The sequence below is a fragment of the Papio anubis genome, chromosome 18 (assembly GCF_008728515.1).
Source record: "Papio anubis isolate 15944 chromosome 18, Panubis1.0, whole genome shotgun sequence".
In the NCBI taxonomy this organism is placed as follows: domain Eukaryota; kingdom Metazoa; phylum Chordata; class Mammalia; order Primates; family Cercopithecidae; genus Papio; species Papio anubis.
Genome location: NC_044993.1, coordinates 124,287 through 140,797, shown reverse-complemented (window position 1 = coordinate 140,797; position 16,511 = coordinate 124,287). Strand labels below are relative to the sequence as shown.

The 16,511-nt window shown below is 58.8% G+C and overlaps 2 protein-coding genes across 6 annotated transcripts; both read left to right on the top strand.

The window, feature by feature from the left end:
* Positions 1-1,326: 1,326 nt before the first annotated feature.
* LOC116271257 (transcription factor 25-like) lies at positions 1,327-8,496 on the top strand. Of its 5 annotated transcripts, XM_031658007.1 has the most exons (5): positions 1,327-2,027; positions 3,010-3,089; positions 5,424-5,496; positions 5,901-6,071; positions 8,020-8,496. In XM_031658007.1, exons 1-4 carry the CDS (start codon positions 1,827-1,829, stop codon positions 6,057-6,059), a joined length of 513 nt encoding a protein of 170 aa, XP_031513867.1. In that variant the 5' UTR covers positions 1,327-1,826; the 3' UTR covers positions 6,060-6,071; positions 8,020-8,496. The 5 variants fall into 5 exon arrangements, with proteins under 5 accessions (XP_031513867.1, XP_031513866.1, XP_031513870.1 ...); XM_031658006.1 differs by lacking the exon at positions 8,020-8,496 and having other exon boundaries at positions 1,332-2,027; positions 5,901-6,200; XM_031658010.1 differs by lacking the exon at positions 8,020-8,496 and having other exon boundaries at positions 1,934-2,027; positions 2,907-3,089; positions 5,901-6,200.
* A 5,919-nt stretch (positions 8,497-14,415) lies between these two features.
* MC1R (melanocortin 1 receptor) lies at positions 14,416-15,369 on the top strand. The gene is given in 1 exon segment (NM_001164589.1): positions 14,416-15,369. A coding segment is annotated over 1 exon segment (954 nt).
* Positions 15,370-16,511: the final 1,142 nt, after the last annotated feature.

The window sequence follows — 16,511 nt, the reverse complement described above, 5'->3', positions numbered from 1 at the left end:
GTGGGCCAGGTGATCAGCCTCCGGCTTGTGGGGCTCATAAAGAGGGTGCGGTGGTGACGGCTGTGATCAGCTTTGGGAGCGAGGCAGGAGGGTGGCAACATTGCCTAGGAGGTCAGAGCTGCAGTGAGCTGTTGTTGCTCCTGCACTTCAAGCTTCAAGAAACAGCGAGACCCTACTCAAAAACAAACAAACAGAGGGAACAAACACAGAAGCTGCCCGCGGGAGGTCACCCCTGGCTGGGGTGGAGCGGTCGCGGACCTCAGGAGCTGCGCCTGTGTGCCACACAAGGTGGACCCTGGTTGCATTTCACATTTCTGTGAAGTCCGATGCGTGCTTCCTAAAGGGCTCACAAACATACCAATGTGCCCCAGCCCCGCCCTCAGGCCAACCCAGGGGCCCTTGCAGGGGGCCACAGGCACTCCCTGGACCACCCCTCTCTGCTTAACCCTGGGACTCTGCTGGCCTCGAGGCAGGCCCACAGCCTGGGGTTCTGCTCATGAAGCCTTAGCTCTCCCAGCCAGCCCCTGCCTGCGGCCCAGGCTGGTGAACTCTGTACCTCGGGAGGTCACCTCTGGAAAGAGCACACACCCATGAGCTGGCTGGGAAGCGTCATGGGTTCTGCAGACTGTGGGCCGGGGACCCTGCAGTGAAGCCTGTGAGAACCCCGGTGAGCTAGGGGTTTGCACAAGGCCTACTGCGCCCCCCTCAGGGACCCTCATCCCAGACTGCCGGGGGCCTTGGCCTCCCGGATTCCGGCAGAGGGCTGTGAGCAGCTGGCCTCTCTGCTGCTGTGGGGCCTGTGTGTGGAGCCTCGCGAGAGATGGAACAGCCTACAGCCTGTGCAAGAGGCTGGGAGGCAGCCGTGGTCACTGGCAGAGTCGAGCTGCTGTTCCCAGTGCCCTAGGGCTGGGCGGTGGCTTCTGGTCATGCAGTGGTTCCGCAGGCTGAGGTGATGGCCAGTCTGTCACGCACCGGCATGTTGAGGGTAAACTGTGGCGGGAGATGAGAGTCTCCCATTAGCCCAGACATTTTGGAGGCTGTGCCCTGATGCATCTGCATCGACGAGGCAGCCCTTACCTGTTTTTTTGGGATGGTCTGGCTCTGCCAGCAGCAGGCTACAGTGGCTCAACCTCAGCTTCACTGCAGCTTTCCGCCCTCCCATATTCATCCCAACTGGACCATCACTTCTAATTTGTATTTCTTCAGAAACGGGGTTTCACCGGCTCGGATGTCCCTCTCAGGATGAAGCGCCGCGCCCGACCCCTGATCTTGTCTCTACCGTTCGCCTGTGGCCCCGTGCTAGTTTGAGCGTCAGCACCGTGGCTCTGCGCACGATGTGGCCGGGCTCAGTGAGGACCGCGTGGGAGTGGCACCCATTTGCATCTCCACAGTGAAGGCTGTGTGCTGCAGACGTGAGGCTGTGCCCGGGGGGCCCAAGAGGTGCTGGTGCCCCCAGCCACTGGCAGTCATGGGTCCTGTCCACGTATCTGCTTCCTCACTGGACCGGGCTTTCTCGTGGACAGGAGTGTTTTGTTCCCTGTACCCGCTCTCTCCGAGAGCGATTTCCAGCGGGGCCCAGTGTCTACCTGTAGCCACAGCGGTGACACGCCGAGGTGTCCTCTCATGTAGATGAGCTCAGTGAATTCCCACCAGAAGCCACTGGCCACGGCTCCCATCGTTCTTGTTCTTTGGATGAAGAGGCTGAGTCACAGGCCCTGCGGCTGGGATTGGCCCCTAGAGGGTCCCTAACCACAGGCCAGGACCAGCTGTGCTGCCTCTGCTTGAGAGTAAAATGGTAAAACGTGCAGTTTTCAGAGCCACCAGAGATGCAGCGAGATGCCCAGTGCTGGGTGGGGGTGGGGACCCTGGTGCTGTGGTTGTTACCATTTCATTTGCTGTGCTTTATCTACTGTGCCTTGTTTCTTCCCGGCCTTAGGCGGAAGGTGCTCTACCAGCGTGCACCCAGGAATATCCACCGTCATGTGATCCTCTCTGAGATCAAGGAAGCTGTGGCTGCCCTGCCCCCGGTAAGGGAGAAAGGCTGAAATGGGAGCTTTGTGTAAGCTGGTCACATGAACGTCCCTTCTGCTCCGGGCGGTCCACGTGCAGACGTGCGTGGTGCAGGCTCCCTCAGCAGCCCAGCTCTGCCACGGCAGGGGCAGGGGCTAGCACAGAGGGCTCCTCCTTTCCTGGCAGCCAGGGTTCGGGTGCTTGTTGTTTTGAGAGAGAAATCCTTTGGGGCTCAGAGCGCGAGCTGAGTCGTCACCTTGGTGAGCTGCTCTGTCCGTGGTCTTGAGTGCTTGGTGCAGCTGCTGGGGTGTAGTCCTGCTCTGACACCTCCCGTGCTGGAGGTGCTGTTTCTATCTCAAAACCTAAGGATTTTATACTGTTGTTAAGGGGTGAGATAGAACGAGTGAGAAAACCAGCAAGTCGGAGGGTCGCAGGACCACAGAGCGTCCGTTGGGGGCAGCTTCGTGCCTCCTGGTTTAACTTTGGCTGCTCTGCGGGCCCTTGTGACCGGCGTGGCTGGCTTTGTCCGGGGCTGTGAGCTTCTGACTCTTCTTAGTTGAGTGGTAGCACGTGGCACTGTGCGTGGGGGCTGAGGGGCGAGGCAGCGAGTGCACCAGGAGCTCTGTGCAACCCGCGGGCGGCTCAGGGTCCCTGTAGCCTGCATTCGCTGAAGTGAGAGCTTCTGACACGTGGTGAAGATCTTGGCAGGCGTGAGCAGCTCGTGACCCCCTTCCTTCCCCACCACATACTCCGGTGTGCAGGGCAGACGCCTCGCAGGTTCACCTCGACTCCCGTGAGTGTCCTGGTGGCAGAAGGACTGTCCCACCCTCACCCAAAGCTCGTTGGTACAAAAAGCACAGCCGTTTCTGTCAGACTCTGTGGCTATCTCTCAGCAGATGCATCCAGTCCACGCTGGAGTCGACTGAAGGACTCTGCTGGGAGAGGCAGAGGCCCCCCGGCAGCATGCGTAGCATCTTCGTTTTGTGTCCCTTTCTGAAGGACGTGACCACGCAGTCTGTGATGGGGTTTGACCCTCTGCCTCCTTCGGACACAATCTACTCCTACGTCAGGCCGGAGAGGTACCTCCCTCCTCCCAGTTCTCACCTCCCAGCTCCCACCTCCCATCTCCTTCCTTCCACCTCCCTCCTCCCATCTCCTTCCTTCCACCTCCCTCCTTCCACCTCCCTCCTCCTTCCTCTCACATCCCCTCCCACCTCCCTCCTCCCTCCTCCCACCTTGCTCCTCCTCCCTCTCACCTCCCCTCCCTCCTCCCACCTCCCACCTCCCACCTCCCAGCTTCCACCTTCTAGCTCCCAACTCCCTCCTCCTACCTCCCACCTCCCCCCCCCCCCCCCCCCCCCCCCCTCCCAGCTCCCACCTCGATGCTCCCACCTCGCTGCTCCCACCTCCCACCTCCCAGCTTCCACCTTCCAGTTCCCAGCTCCCTCCTCCTTCCTCCCACCTCCCCTCCCACCTCCCACCTCCCAGCTCCCACCTCGCTGCTCCCAGCTGCCACCTCCCAGCTCTCTGCTGCAGCTCTGAGGTCGGGGCTTCAGGGATCACGGGGACTGGCTGCCTCCTTCGGACCCAGGTGCTAGGAGACGGGCGCAGGGTTCAGTGGGTCTTCCCCCTCACGAGAAGGGAGAGGAACAGTGTTACTTGGGAGTCACAGCTCTGCGTTTGCAGGCCACGTTCCTTCCCGTCTCCATTGAACGCACGGGTGCTTGCGTGTCAGCCTCTGTAAGGTGCGAGTGACACAGTGGAAGGAAACAGGTGTGCAGTGATGTGGGGAAAACACATTAACTTTAGAATCTAGACATAAACATAAAATCAAAACTGCACCAGCCTGGCCAACATGGCGAAACCCTGTCTCAACTAAAAATACAAATATCAAGGCCGGGCGCGGTGGCTCACGCCTGTAATCCCAGCACTTTGGGAGGCCGAGGCAGTGGATCACCTGAGGTCGGGAGTTGAAGACCAGCCTGACCAACATGGAGAAACTGCGTCTCTACTAAAAATGCAAAAATTAGCCAGGCGTGGTGGCGCATGCCTGTAATCCCAGCTACTCGAGAGGCTGAGGCAGGAGAATCGCTTGAACCCGGGAGGCGGAGGTTGCGGTGAGCTGAGATTGTGCCATTGCACTCCAGCCTGGGCAAAAAGAGCGAAACTCCGTCTCAAAAAAAAAAAAAAAAAATAGCCATCCGAGTGTGGTGACTCACACCTGTGATCCTGTAATTCCAGCAGTTTGGGAGGCCAAGGTGGGCGAATCACAAGGTCAAGAGATCGAGACTATCCTGGCCAACGTGATGAAAACCCGTCTCTACTAAAATACAAAAAAAGTAGCCAGGCTTGGTGGCAAGTGTAGTCCCAGCTACTCGGGAGGCTGAGGCAGGAGAATTGTTGGAACCTGGGAGGTGGAGCTTGCAGTGAGCTGAGATCACGCCCCCGCACTTCAGCCTGGAGAAAGTGACTCCATCTCAAAAAAGAAAAAAAACACTCCAGTAAGGTCTTTGGAGGAAGGAGGGGTGGGTGTGCCGAGACGCAGAGGATGACCGTGCCCTCACCAGGCTCAGGGGACGTGTTCCACAGCAGAGTCACTATGCGCCAAGGCGCTGTGGCAGGAGCAGAGCACACAGCACGTTGAGAGAACAAAAGCAGGGCTTCGGGGCAGGAGGGCCGGGGGCAGGAGGGCCGGGGGCGGGTCCAAGCCGACGCCCAGGCTGCCGGCATGTCTGGCTTTCAGAATCTGGGTCGTTGAAAGGCTTTTTACCTTTCCTTCTGGGCTGGAAAGTACTTGCCTTACCTAGGCCCCATCGCCCACACAGTGGTCTTCGTGGACCGCTCCTGCCAGTAGGGTGTGGTAGCATTGAGGAATTACAGCTCTTTGCTGCCTCCCTCCCCGTGGACCCCAGGCTTTCGCCCTCCCTAGAGCTCCTTAGGCCTGGGCTCAGCGTCCTGTAGAGCCCTTTGCACCAGGAGAGTCTCCACTTAACATGGCCCTGGACGCTTCTGCCTTTGCATAAGGAGTGTGTGCTCTCAAAGCTTCGGTGCTGAAGGAGACATTGAAACTACAGCTTTTCTGAAAAGCAAGGCACCTGTGCGGTGGCCGATGGTGGCTGTGGGAGCCTCGCTTTGGACCCCGTGCCTGCCTTAGCCGCGTCGGTCTCCCTCATCCTGTTCCCGCTGGCCCCGACTCCACCCTAAGCGGATAAGGAAGCCTCCTGCCCACCCAGGGCCCTGATCTCCGCTTTGTAGGACTCCAGGGCCTGTGCTCAGCTGCTGCTGCTCTGCTCCTGGTGGGGCCCCCTGTGTCCCTGCGAGGAGGCAGCTGGCAGGCAGCCCCGTGGGCTGGGTTGGGTCCCACGAGTCTCAGTTCAGTGTCATTTCCGACGTTTCTTGACTTTCTCTTTCAGGCTGAGTCCCGTCAGCCACGGAAACACGATCGCACTCTTCTTTAGGTCACTGTTACCAAACTATACCGTGGAGGTAGGTTGAGCTCGTCCCAGCCCTGCCTCCCAGTGGGCTCGGGCGTATCCAGGCCAGTGCGAATGTCTGGAGCCCTCCTTGAACCAGGACTGTGCCAGCTGGCACAGGGAGCAGGGAAGGACCAAGGCTGCATTGTGCCAGCGGGGTGCCCATTCTGCCGGGGAAATTGGGACCTGCCCAGATGGTAGCACATGCAGGGCCCGTGAGTCAGCCCAGCTTGACCCCACTCTCTGGGCCTGGCTTGGCTAGACGCGATGTTTGCTTTTCAGAGCTTCCTCTCCTCACAGAGACCTGGGGAGGGTTCAGGGCCCGGTGCTAGGCTCCACAATGCCTTCCTGCTTGGGCCCTGGGCCCCTAGTCCCAGCACAGATATTCCCCTGTTCAGACATGTCCCATTGCTGCAGGGGGAGAGGCCCGAGGAAGGAGTGGCTGGGGGTCTGAACCGCAACCAGGGCCTGAACAGGCTGATGCTGGCTGTGCGCGACATGATGGCCAACTTCCACCTCAACGACCTAGAGGCACCGCACGAGGACGACGCGGACGGGGAGGGGGAGTGGGACTGAGCGTCTGCAGAGGTGCCTGAAAGCCGTAATGATGTTGCTGATTTCTGTGCTGGTCAGAATTGGTCAGTTCCCTGAAGTAGAGATGCCGACTGTATCGCTGACCTGGTCGCTGTTTCTCCTATAAATGTAAATGGGTCACGCTCTGCTGTCCGCACGTTCGTCTTTCCCGGGCACTGAGCGCCGTCCTGTCCCTCGGATTCGAATCACACTCAGTCCAGTCTCCTCCCAGTGGCCTGTGGGTGAGGTGGGGCCCAGACCACGTGTTTCCTGTGCTCCCAGAATCTGGGTACAGGTGGAGGAGTCCCACGCCCTGGGTGCACGTCCTCCTTGAACTTGCTCAGGAGTCGTTGACAGAGCTGCCTTCCTTGTTGGTAGAGGGTTTCGTGTTGGGACTAGAGTGGAGGCGTCTGTGTGGCCTTCAGTCTTGTTCCTCCAGCAGGTGGGACGGCCATGTTGGGTCCTATGGCTGGAGGCCACCATCTGTTGAATCTTACAAAATAGTTTTCTTTTTTCTTTTTCTTTTTTTTTTTTTTTTTTTGAGACGGAGTCTCACTCTGTCGCCAGGCTGGAGGTTGCAGTGAGCCGAGATCTCAGCTCACTGCAACCTCCGCCTCCTGGGTTTACGCCATTCTCCTGCCTCAGCCTCCCAAGTAGCTGGGACTACAGGCGCCCGCCACCTCACCCGGCTAATTTTTTTTTTATTTTTTAATAGAGACGGGGTTTCACCGCGTTAGCCAGGATGGTCTCGATCTCCTGACCTCGTGATCCTCCTGTCTCGGCCTCCCAAAGTGCTGGGATTACATCCGCGAGCCACTGCACCCGGCCAAAATAATTTTATTAGAGAACTTGAGGGCAGTGCCCAGAATTGAAGGTGAAGCCCCAGAAGCATGTTTTGCAAAGAAAAGTGCCCAGGGCAGCTCTGAGGGCCCATGTGGCAAAGATCAGGGGACAGTCTGGGGTGAATGGACCACTCAGACCAAGACCCCAGTCTGGGGGGAGGGCTTAGCTGGAGCCAGTCCTAGCACAGCTGACTGATAGTGCACAGAACCGGTGCATCCCGTAGTCCTACGGTGCTGCAGCTGCAGGAGGGGCTGAGGCTGCAGCCAGACAGAATCAGAAGCCAGCGTGGTTCTGGAAGGATCGAGAACACCGAGGTGTTACAGCTGCAGGAGGGGTCCTGTCCCCTGGCACCCTTCACCACCCCGATCTTTTACCCTTAGGGGGCAGCAGACACGAGGGGCTGCCCAAGGCCCTAGGGCGGCCAGTGGAGCAGGAAACAGGTTCCAGCCCCAGCTGGACCCACCTCCCAGAAAGCTCCATCACTGTATAATCATCTAACCTGGGGCTTGCCGAGGCCTCTGAGTTCGTCCTTTTGGCAGTTCCTGGTGTCTCCTGACTCTGCTCAGCATTTCCTGGGCCGGAGCTCAGGGTGCAGGACCCTCCCCAGAACGACGAGGGCCCACTGTCCATGACAAGAGTCGGCCTGAGGGCTGAGCCATGTGTGCCCATCTCAGACGCGGGCCTGAGGGTGCAGCTCTGGCCCTGTGCTGGCCGTTTCTAGGAGTGGTGCACTGAGGTCCCAGCTGTGACAGCCCCAGGCTCTGCAGGAAGAGGTCATGGGCGCGGGGAGTTGATGCTGTGGCCTCGTTCGTCTCTGTAGTGAGTGAGTGATGTTTGTGGTCAGCAGGAGCCTGTGGGGAGCACAGACTGGTCTTCCTGGTGTCCCACCTACCCTTTTTTCCATGCCAACATAACTAGATTTGTTGTGGGATCTGCACTCAGCTTGAGGGAAGATGGTCGGGACAACCCCAGTCTGCCCTAGGTCCCCACCCTCCACAGCCAGGGTGGCCTGTAGTGAGCTTCTCCCATCGAGACGTGGGGTCTGCTAGAGTCTTCAGTCTTTTCTCTGAAAGTGACAGGCAAGCAAGGAGAGCTGGGCCCCCTGCCTTTTCCATTCCAGATGCCTTGAGTCCCCCCAGATGGGGATGTGACGTTTGGAGCTGCAGCAGGCCCCCTACGGTTGGGAGTCAAAGAACAGCTGGTGTTCCAGGGACGGTGCAGCAGAGGCTGAGCCCAGGCCTGCTGTCCTGAGAGACGGCTGGATCACTGACGCCTTGGCAGTGGTGCTGGGGTTTCTGTCACGACCTGCAGCTGAGCCTAGTTCCAGTGACCGTGAGATCTGAAAGACTGAAGACGTAGCCTCTGCCATGCGTGTGGGGAGGAATGCTGGATCCTGCTTCCTCCCTTGGCCCTGCTCAGCCCAGCGAGAGGCTGAGGCACAAGTGACTCCCCAGCTGGGCCCTTTTCCACTGAGCCAGAAGCCCCCAGAGTCTTCAACACAGGTACCACGGGCAGGCCCACGAGAAACCCTGCTTGCCACCTCCCACACCCCCACCCCCAAGGTCAAAGGAAACGGCCCCTAAACCAAGGGCTGAGACCGGCTGTGGGTCCGGCTGTGGGTCCGGCTGTCCTGGGGAAGCTGTACTGGAGCCCACCACGGTGGGACCATTGGTCCGGCAGTGACCTCCGCCTCCATGTCCGTGGCCGCAGCTGGACAGGCCACTCCCTGACCACAGAGATGCTTCCCCCCGCAGCCCTTGGGCACACATTGAGCAGATGTGTCTGCGCGCGTGTGTGTGTGCCTGTGTGTGCGTGCCTGTGTGTGTATGTGTACGTGCCTGCGTGCGTGCCTTTGTATGTATGTGTACATGCCTGTGCGCGTGTGTGTGCATGCCTGTGTGTGCTTGTGTATGTGTACGTGCCTATGTGCGTGCTTGTGTGTATGTGTACGTGCCTGCGCGTGTGTGTGCGTGCCTGTGTGTGCTTGTGTGTGTATGTGTACGTGCCTGTGTGTGCTTGTGGGTGTATGTGTACATGCCTGTGTGTGCTTGTGTGTGTATGTGTACGTGCTTGTGTGTGTATGTGTGCGTGCCTGTGTGTGTGCGCGTGTGTGTGTTGCAGGCCCTGGATGCCAGACACTGAATAAACGCAGGAAAGGCCGGGCGCAGTGGCTCAAGCCTGTAATCCCAGGACTTTGGGAGGCCGAGATGGGCGGATCACGAGGTCAGGAGATCGAGACCATCCTGGCTAACACAGTGAAACCCTGTTTCTACTAAAAAAAAATACAAAAAAACTAGCCGGGCGAGGTGGCGGGCGCCTGTAGTCCCAGCTACTCGGGAGGCTGAGGCAGGAGAATGACGTGAACCCGGGAGGCGGAGCTTGCAGTGAGCTGAGATCCGGCCACTGCACTCCAGCCTGGGCGGCAGAGCGAGACTCCGTCTCAAAAAATAAATAAATAAATAAAAATAAAATAAACGCAGGAAAGCGTCTGTCTGCGTTCTCCTCGCGGGGCGCTGGTCCAGAAGCGCTCTGCCTCAGGTCTGCCAATTTGAAGAGGTCTCCCAAGGCTGGAGAAGGAAGACAGCTCCGTTGGTGTGAGGGCCCCAGAAGGCCCCCAATGTCCACAACACCTCACAGACCCAGACCCCGCTCACCCCTGGCCATGAGCTGGAGGAAAGTGCCCTACAGGAACGGAGGAACAGTGCCTCTGCCCGTGGGGGGACCCTGGTGAGCGGATGGGCAGGCCCCAAGCGTCTTCCGGCCGTTCAACACGCAATGTTTCCAGGGGCACTAAAAGATCAAAATTGAGATGGGATTAGCTGTGGGATTTCATCTAATCACAGATCATCCCGAGGCTAATTTATCTCCCCCATGACCATAACGCATCAAAAAGTTGACTTTTTCCAGCTCAGCTGTGCCTCATCTTCCCACAAAGCCCCCAACAGGCACATCCAGTGAGAACCCACAGTGGGAGTCCTGTGGCAGGGTCACCCCACTTCCGATGCCCTCCAGCTGCCTCTTGGCAGGAAAAAGGCTGCCCAATTCTCATGACCTTTCAAGTCCCGGGTTGGGTGGTGGCGCGGAGGCTGGGGTTAACCGCCGTCTGTCTCAAAGGCCTCATTATGGAGCTGCAAACACGAACGTCCTTGAAATGTGAGGTCACAGTGCTCTGGGGCAGGGGCTGCTCACCGGCTCATGGCCAGCAGTGAGTGGGGTCTGGGTCTGTAGGTGCTGTGGACGTTGGGGGCCTCCTGGGGCCCTCACACCAGGGGCAGGGGCTGCTCACCGGCTCATGGCCAGCAGTGAGCGGGGTCTGGGTCTGTGAGGAGTGCGCTAGCATGGATGGGGGGCTCTGGGCCTCCCTGCAGGGGCAGGGGCTGCTCACGGCTCGCAGCCAGCGTGAGCAGGGTCTGGGTCTGTGAGGTGCTGTGGACGTTGGGGGCCTCCTGGGGCCCTCACACCAGGGGCAGGGGCTGCTCACCGGCTCATGGCCAGCGGTGAGCGGGGTCTGGGTCTGTGAGGTGCTGTGGACGTTGGGGGCCTCCTGGGGCCCTCACACCAATGGAGCCGCCTTCCTTCCCCAGGCAGGCTCGGCCTCCGCACACCCTGGGACCCATCTCTGCCCTGTGTTTAGGCTAGAAGCACAGCGTGAGGGGCAAAGGGCATGGGAGGCAAAAGGCTGGACTGAGGCCGAGGCCATGTGGCTGCGGCCAGGCACCAGGTCCTGTGGCGGTGTGGGCAGAGCGCGCTGTCCCCTCTGAGCAGCCTGGGGCTGCGTGTGCTACCAGAAACAGGTCTCCCAAAGCTGAAGATACGTCCCTGCCCGTGTCTCCCGGGTGCACTCCGCAGATGCGCCTGTGTCCGTCAGATGGTACAAGAATCTCCCAGCAACAGTTGTTGATAGGGAGTCTGAAGCCACCAGATGCCACGTGGTCTGTTCACACCGTGGACACCACAGTCTGAGGCAGAGGATTGCAGCCACCGGCATGGGTGCACCTCAGCCAGAGAGAGTAGCTGCGACACCATTCACGTCATGGGCCAGATGGGCCGGCAGCGACTCACGGGGGCCGTTCCGGGTGGGAACGCTTTGTCTGTTGGTCTGGTGCTACTTATGTGGCTGGTTCAGGTCAGGCATCCCTCACCCTGCATATTTATCATTGGTGCATTTTTATGTATGTTGTACCTCAATTAAAAGATTTTAGGGCCGGGCGCAGTGACTCATGCCTGTAATCCCAGCACTTTGGGAGGCCGGAGGCGGGCGGATCATGAGGTCAGGAGTTCAAGACCATCCTGGCTGACATGGTGAAACCCCGTCTCTACTAAAGATACAAAAAATTAGCCGGGGATGGTGGCGGGCCCCTGTAGTCTCAGCCACTCAGGAGGCTGAGGCAGGAGAATGGTGTGAACCCAGGAGGCGAAGCTTGCCGTGAGCTGAGATCGCGCCACTGCACTCCAGCCTGGGCGACAGAACGAGACTCTGTCTAAAAAAAAAAATATATATATATATTTTTTTTAGGCCGGGCATGGTGATTCACACCTATAATCCCAGCACTTTGGTAGGCTGAGGTGGGAGGATCACGAGGTCAGGAGATCGAGACTATCCTGGTCAACATGGTGAAACCCCGTCTCTACTAAAAAAAAATACAAAAATTAGCTGAGTATGGTGGCGGGCGCCTGTAGTCTCAGCTATTCGGGAGGTTGAGGCAGGAGAATTGCTTGAACCTGGTAGGCAGAGGCTACAGTGAGCCGAGATCATGCCACTGTACTACAGCCTGGGTGACCGCGAGACTTCATCTCAAAAAAAAAAAAAAAAAATTTAAAGCAGACGGGGTGTGGGGGCTCACCCCTGTAATCTCAGCATTTTGGGAGGCTGAGGCGGGCAGATCACCTGAGGCCAGGAGTTCAAGACCAGCCTGTGGTCAACATGGTGAAAACACATCTCTACTAAAATACCAAAATTAGCGGGTGTGGTGGCGGGCGCCTGCAGTCCCAGCTACTCGGGATCGGGAGGCTGAGGCATGAGTATCGCTTGAATCCAGGAGGCAGAGGTTGTAGTGGTGAGAATGCACCACTGCACTCCAGCCTGGAGCATGGGGGAGAAGTGAAACTGTGTCTCTCCAAATAAATGAATAAAATTACACACACACACACACACACACACACTTTTTTTTTTTGAGTCCTGAATCTCTCTCTGTTTCGGGCTGGAGTGCGGTGGTCTTGATCTCGACTCACTACAACTCCGCCTCTGAGTTCAACAATTCTGCCTCAGCCTTCGGTAGCTAGGTTTGCAGGCCATACCACACCTGATATTATTTTATTAGAGATGAGGTTTCACCATATTAGCCAGGCTGGTCTTGAACTCCTGACCTCAGACCCGCCCGTCTCAGCCTCCCAAAGTGCTGGGATTACAGGGGTGAGCCACTGTGCCTGGCAATGATGATTTTTGGGTTTTTTTTTGAGACAGTTTTGCTCTTGTTGCCCAGGCTGGAGTGCAGTGGCACAATCTCAGCTCACGACAACGTCCACCTCCTGCGTTCAAGCCTCAGCCTCCCGATTCTCCTGCCTCAGCCTCCCGAGTAACTGGAATTACAGGCGCCCACCACCATGCCTGGCTAATTTTTGTATTTTTAGTAGAGATGGGGTTTCACCATGTCGGCCAGGCTGGTCTCGAACTCCTGACCTCAGGTGATCCACCCGCCTTGGGCTCCCAAAGTGCTGGGATGACAGACGTGAGCCACCGCACCCATCAATAATAAAAAATTTCAAAGCAAAAATAAAGATTTATAAATTGTAAAATGCAGATGTAACAAGTGAGTAATATTTACTGAATCAGTAAATATGAATGATATTAATGTGCTCATGGAGGTGGCTTGTGAGTGGTGTGAGCATTTCATGGTCAGAGATTGGCAGTCGGGCCAGAGACCGGATGGATTTTAACTCAAACATCACAGATGCAAACACTGAACACCCTGACGCGGGCGGCGCCTGCACCGTTGCCTCCTTCTCTGCACCTGTAAATGGGGTGAATAATTCCATCCCCCTCCCGCTTCCACCTTCAGAAGATTTTTTGTCAGCACAGAGGCTGTCAGCACAGTCTTCAGCGAGGAAGTGCTGGGAACGCCCTGCAGTGAACCCAGGAAGATGCCTGCGCTGGGTGCCGTGGCCCTCCCCACCGCCCCTGCTGGGTCTCGGGCCATGCCCGCCTGCTGTGAACCCCTGCAGAGCACCACGTGCGAGCGCTGGCTGGAGGCCAGAGGTCTGCCTTTGATGTGGCTCTTGGGGCAGGGCCTGTGGTGCCTTCCATAGCGGAAATGGGGCGCCGCGCGGGGAGGGCGGGAGCAGCGTCCCGGGTGCCCCTGTGAGGATGAGCGAGGAGATGACTGGAGGGTCCTGAGAACCTCACCAGGGTGCCCCCAGCCCATCCGCTCCCAGGAAGCGACACCCCCAGCCCCAGGGCTGCAGCTGAGGGGGTCGCTACTCTGGCTGGGCGAGGCTGGGCCCTTGGGGGCAGGGGCCAGAGTGGCCTCAGCCTCTGTGAGATGCCTAAAAGCACCGACTCCTCTGGGGCTCACTAGCATTGGGCCGTTTCACGCTCTGCCCCGGCCAGAAGCCCCCTCACCCCCAGCGATGTGCAGTTCCTGCAGGCTCACTCAGTTTCCAGAACTTTAATTATGGGAAAGTTCTCCCTGGTCCCGCCCCCAAATCTGCCATGAACGTTGACAGCTGAGTTGCTGCCCCATGCATGCTTTGGCTGAGAGCAGAGGGTGCCTCGTCCTCATTGAGCTGCTGACGTGGGGAGGGGTGGGGCCTAGGGGTGCCATCCATGGCCAGTGATTGAGGCAGAGGAGCCTCTGGAGGGGGCAGGTCCCAGGGAAGCCCTGGACTCCTAGAGGGGAGGCCAGGTGGGGTCCCTGGTGACCAGGACAGACTGTGGTGTTTTTTAACGTAAGGGAGATATGCTACCTGACAGACCCCAGGGGTGCTGCGCACCGCCTGGTGGCAGGTGGGCCGTGGTGGGCGCTCACGCCCCTGCCACGTGCCCATCATGTGCCCGCCCTCAGTGGGAGGGGCTCCGAGGATGACTTTTAAAAATGCAGAGAAAGGCTCCATTCTTCCCAGGACCTCAGCCCAACCCTGGCCCAGGGAGGCAGGAGACAGAGGCCAGGAGGGGGCCAGAGGTGTTGAAATGTCCTGGGGACCTGAGCAGCCACCAGGGAAGAGGCAGGGAGGGAGCTGAGGACCAGGCTTGTCCACACTGGTTGTGAGATGCCTTGAGCCCAGAGGGTTGATGCCAGGAGGTGTCTGGACTGGCTGGGCCATGCCTGGACTGACCTGTCCGGCCAGGGAGAGGGTGAGTGTGAGGGCAGATCTGGGGGTGCCCAGATGGACGGAGGCAGGCATGGGGGATACCCAAGGCCCCCTGGCAGCACCATGAGCTAAGCAGGACACCTGGAGGGGGAGACCTGTGGGGACCTGGGGGCCTCCAGTGACCCCTTCCTGCTTCCTGAACAGGACTATGCCTGTGCAGGGCTCCCAGAGAAGACTCCTGGGCTCCCTGAACTCCACCCCCACAGCCACCCCCCACCTGGGGCTGGCTGCCAACCAGACAGGAGCCCGGTGCCTGGAGGTGTCCGTCCCTGACGGGCTCTTCCTCAGCTTGGGGCTGGTGAGCTTGGTGGAGAATGTGCTGGTGGTGACAGCCATTGCCAAGAACCGGAACCTCCACTCACCCATGTACTGCTTCATCTGCTGCCTGGCCCTGTCAGACCTGCTGGTGAGCGGGAGCAACATGCTGGAGACGGCCGTCACCCTCCTGCTGGAGGCCGGTGTACTGGCGGCCCGGGCTGCCGTGGTGCAGCAGCTGGACAATGTCATTGACGTGATCACCTGCAGCTCCATGCTGTCCAGCCTCTGCTTCCTGGGCGCCATTGCCGTGGACCGCTACATCTCCATCTTCTACGCACTGCGCTACCACAGCATTGTGACATTGCCGCGGGCACGGCGAGCCGTCGCAGCCATCTGGGTGGCCAGTGTCCTCTTCAGCACGCTCTTCATTGCTTACTACGACCACGCGGCCGTCCTGCTGTGCCTTGTGATCTTCTTCCTGGCCATGCTGGTACTCATGGCTGTGCTGTACGTCCACATGCTGGCCCGGGCCTGCCAGCACGCCCAGGGCATTGCCCGGCTCCACAAGAGGCAGCGTCTGGCCCACCAGGGCTTTGGCCTCAAAGGCGCTGCCACCCTCACCATCCTGCTGGGTATTTTCTTCCTCTGCTGGGGCCCCTTCTTCCTGCATCTCACACTCATTGTCCTCTGCCCCCAGCACCCCACCTGCAGCTGCATCTTCAAGAACTTCAACCTCTTTCTCGCCCTCATCATCTGCAATGCCATCATTGACCCCCTCATCTACGCCTTCCGCAGCCAGGAGCTCCGCAGGACGCTCAAGGAGGTGCTGCTGTGCTCCTGGTGAGCGCGGCACGGGCAGCTTTCAGCGTGCTGGGCAGAGGGAGGTGGTGATATTGTGTGGCCTGGTTTCTGTGTGACCCTGGGCAGTCCCTTACCTCCCTGGTCCCCATTTGTCAAAGAGGATGGACTGACCTCTGAAGGTGTTGAAGCACAGACCCTTCTGGGACCAGGGAGAGGGGTCCCTGCAAAACTCCAGGCAGGACTTCTCACCAGCAGTCGTGGGTAACGGAGGAGGACATGGGGAGGTTGTGAGGCCTCAGGCTCTGGGCACCAGGGGCCGACCTCAGGCTCCTGAAGAGACATTCTCTGCCCACTCCCGGGGCACTCCACCTGCTCCAATGGGCATCCACCCCACCCCATCTTTGCTGCCAACTCTCAGGACCTGTGCCCTCGTCAGCTGGGATGTGGAGGCTCTGGGTGGAAGAGTGTGCCAAGAGCTACTCCCACAATAGCCCCAGGAGAAGCGACTTTGTGACCAGAAAGCTTCAGCTACAGTCATGCAATGGCTTCTGCAAAAGGAAGTGAAATCCCTGCCTCAGTCCAAGGGACCAGGTTTGCAGAAACCTCACAAGTGGTGTGGGGCTGAGCCCTCCTGAGCGCTGGTTCTAAGGCTCAGACTGGGAACTAGGGCCTCAGCCTGCTTTCCTGCAGCAGTCACCCAGGCAGACAGCCCTGGCAAATGCCTGACTCAGTGACCAGTGCCTGGGAGCACGGGGCCAGGAAAGTCTGGTAATAAATGTGACTCAGCATCACCCACCTTAGCCCCTTCCAGAAAGTGCTTCAAGTTTGCGGGTGGAGGGGTAGGGGAGGGGAAGGTGGGCAGGGATGAGAGTCAAGAGAGGGAAGAAAGGAGTCCTGGAAAACGTGGCTGCCTCCCCAGGTGAGGAAGCCACAGCCCCAGAGGCCCTGAATGCCTGGGGAGTGTGGAGGTCCCAACCAGGCTTGTGCTGACCCTGCTTCTCAGGTTTCTCTCCGTGCTTACAAACCCCAGCCTAGAGGAACGAGGAGCAGGTGCAGCAGGGCCCCAGGCCCTCCACTCTGACACTGTCCCAGCTGCAGGAGAGGTGGGTGCCCAGCCCTCCATGTGACCACAGGTGACCTCAGCCAGGCACACTCCTTTGCTGGCCCGGGCCCTGAGTCCCTCCA